Genomic DNA, 2,701 nt, shown 5'->3' on the forward strand with positions numbered 1-2,701 from the left:
ACAGTGGCTAATAGATTTACTAATTCCACTTAGTTTACACAAGCATTTTTCAATACAGATAAATGCCAATATACCAAACAAGATATTACACCGAAGTTTTAAGCACGTATAAGGTAGATTTATAGAGGATGTTATATGCCATTTATATGTGGGATCCTTTCCTTTCATATCGTTTGTTCGGATACTAAGCCATCTTCAGCTGTGATATTTCCTACTCTGCAAAGCAGTTGTATTTTGACATTATATAAAGTTGTGGATATTCTGGTTGACTTTCTGAAGTAAAGATATGCAACATCAGGAGACTAATTCTAGAATCTATACACGGCGTTTAATCATAAACCCGGATAACAAAAGATAAAAAAGATGATAAAATATTAACCCATATTAAACTTGAAGAAATAAACCAAAAAGCAGGAAAGACAGAGTCTTCATATATAACAAGCAAGAAAAGAAAAGAAAAAATTAGCCCATATTAAACTTATTTGTATAGTGCCTCGAGATCGAAATGATAATGCTTGCTTAAGAAGTAACCAGAATTGTGCAGTCTTTACATAAGTAGTTCAACTCAACCGGTGATAGTTACTTGGTTGTCCATGCATAAAAACTCCATATCCAACAGTCAAGGCTATCAAGTTGAATCCCTAAAGCTAGTCCATGCCCCATTAGTATTTAGACTTTCCATACTGCTAAAGTACTAAGTTAAGCACTTAAACTTTCTACGACTTGTCAGCAATTTCTACCAGGTATATTCCGAAATTTATAGTATTAATGCGGTGGTCTCTAATAATATGACCCCTAAAGCAAATGGTTAACAAGTACAACAAACATCAATGGTTCTACAACCGCACAGACGAAAAAGCAGCCAATTAATAGCAAAATTCTACGTGTACAACACCTAAATCTAATTCCATGATCTCTGAAAGGATATTAATTAAAACCATAAGTATAAGAAACTGAAAATAGATGAGCAAATAAAAACAAGCAGAACCTTATATATCGGCGGCAATACACCCACACTCGTCCTTCTTTCCTCTTCAAGCTCAGCAGAAGTTTCCATCCTTTAGGCAAATGGTCCCCAAAATCAGAAGCATCAACAATCTTTCTCTTCTTCCTAGTACTAGCCCACTGTCCATCTAACGCTCTTAAATACCCTAACAATTCATCATCTGTCTCCAAACCAGCAGTTCTATTTCTCAATTCTTGACCAAATGGATCATTACTAGTACCCAATGCAGCAACATCAACAACATCCCCATTCTTATTCATAATCTCCCTATCCATTATGCTCTGATCACCACCAGTCCAAGTAACAATCGCTTTACTTTCATCCAGAACTTTCTCATTTTGATTTCTATTCCGGATTGGTTCATATTTTTTAGGTCTCCCTCTTTTCCTTTTCCTTTCTCCATCCTCAAACCCAAATTCTTCTTCTAACACAAACCCGTTTCTTCCCTCCTCCACATTCAATGCTTCTTCATATACAACCAATTCATCAAAAGATTTACTCTGATCACCAAATGAAACTAATTCATCTTCATTTCTAGTTCCTTCAACACTAAACCCAAACAATCCCCTAAGATGATTAACAATTTGTTTATTCTCTAATTTCTCGTAATCATAAACATAATTAGGGCTTTCAAAATTAGGGTTTTGTAAACTAGGGTTTTTAGGGAGTATACTACCAGCAGATGAAGAAAAACGTCTATTACGTAATAGATTGTTGCTGTGATGGTCAAGTTCATGTTCAGGAGGGGCGAAATTGAGACGAGAATAAGTTTGTTTTTTACTACCTGCGCTTTCATTGAAGACTGATCGATCAATTTTAGGGATGATAATGTCATCACAACGAGTAAGATCAAAAGTATTGTTTGAAGTACAAAGAGATAACGAGTTTAATTCTGATTGTGATAATGATCTTAAATCTATTATAGGTAATGACTCTAGATGTAAGGGTTTTGATACTGAAGATATAGAATCAACAATCGCCATTACTGGATTTCGGGAAGAGAGTTTTCGGTTTCTTTTCCCAGACTTTGTTTATGTGAGAATAAAATCCCACACACCACACCACCACTCCACACCACTCTGTTGTTGAAGTGAGACCGCGTGTTGCTGTGAGAAGAAGGATTTTATAGCCCCGTAGTACACGAGACAACTTTTGTTCTATAAATAATTAGGTTGCGTGAATGTGCACATCTCAACATCAAAAGATTCAAAATAAAAAATAGCTACACCCATGCTTTCAGCCTTCAAGTCCGTATGGGAATTTTTTTCTTTTTCCGAAAGATGGGTTTTAACAACCCGAAATTTACTAAATTATCTCATTAAAATTTAAGTTTGAAAGATATATAATGGTGGAGAATAACCATTCCACCAATCGGAATCAGTAACATCAATATCAATTACATTATTAGAAAACAGAAAGAATAACCTAGTACTAAATTTACAGATTTCGAAACTTAAAGAAACAAAAAACTGAAATTGTATTGATTTACATTCCGTTGACGAAATTGACATCCTTCTAATGGTCATTAATTCAAACCATTTTGATTCCTGATTTTTTGATTCTTGATCATTAACATCGTATATGTTAAATGCTTCCATGGAAAGGAAGTAATATGCCCAAAATAATATCATCACTGCCAATCTTGGCCTTGTTTTCTGAAGAAGATCATCGCCCATGATGTAATTGATAACAATG

The 2,701-nt window shown here is 34.6% G+C and overlaps 1 protein-coding gene across 1 annotated transcript; it reads right to left on the reverse strand.

The window, feature by feature from the left end:
* LOC113343143 (methyl-CpG-binding domain-containing protein 8-like) lies at positions 1-2,120 on the reverse strand. The gene is made up of 2 exons (XM_026587435.1): positions 989-2,120; positions 1-216 (listed from the first exon to the last, which is right to left on the reverse strand). The coding sequence occupies exons 1-2, from the start codon at positions 1,987-1,989 to the stop codon at positions 165-167; spliced, it is 1,053 nt and encodes a 350-aa protein (XP_026443220.1). The 5' UTR covers positions 1,990-2,120; the 3' UTR covers positions 1-164.
* Positions 2,121-2,701: the final 581 nt, after the last annotated feature.

The sequence above is a fragment of the Papaver somniferum genome, unplaced genomic scaffold (genome assembly GCF_003573695.1).
Source record: "Papaver somniferum cultivar HN1 unplaced genomic scaffold, ASM357369v1 unplaced-scaffold_5491, whole genome shotgun sequence".
NCBI lineage: Eukaryota > Viridiplantae > Streptophyta > Magnoliopsida > Ranunculales > Papaveraceae > Papaver > Papaver somniferum.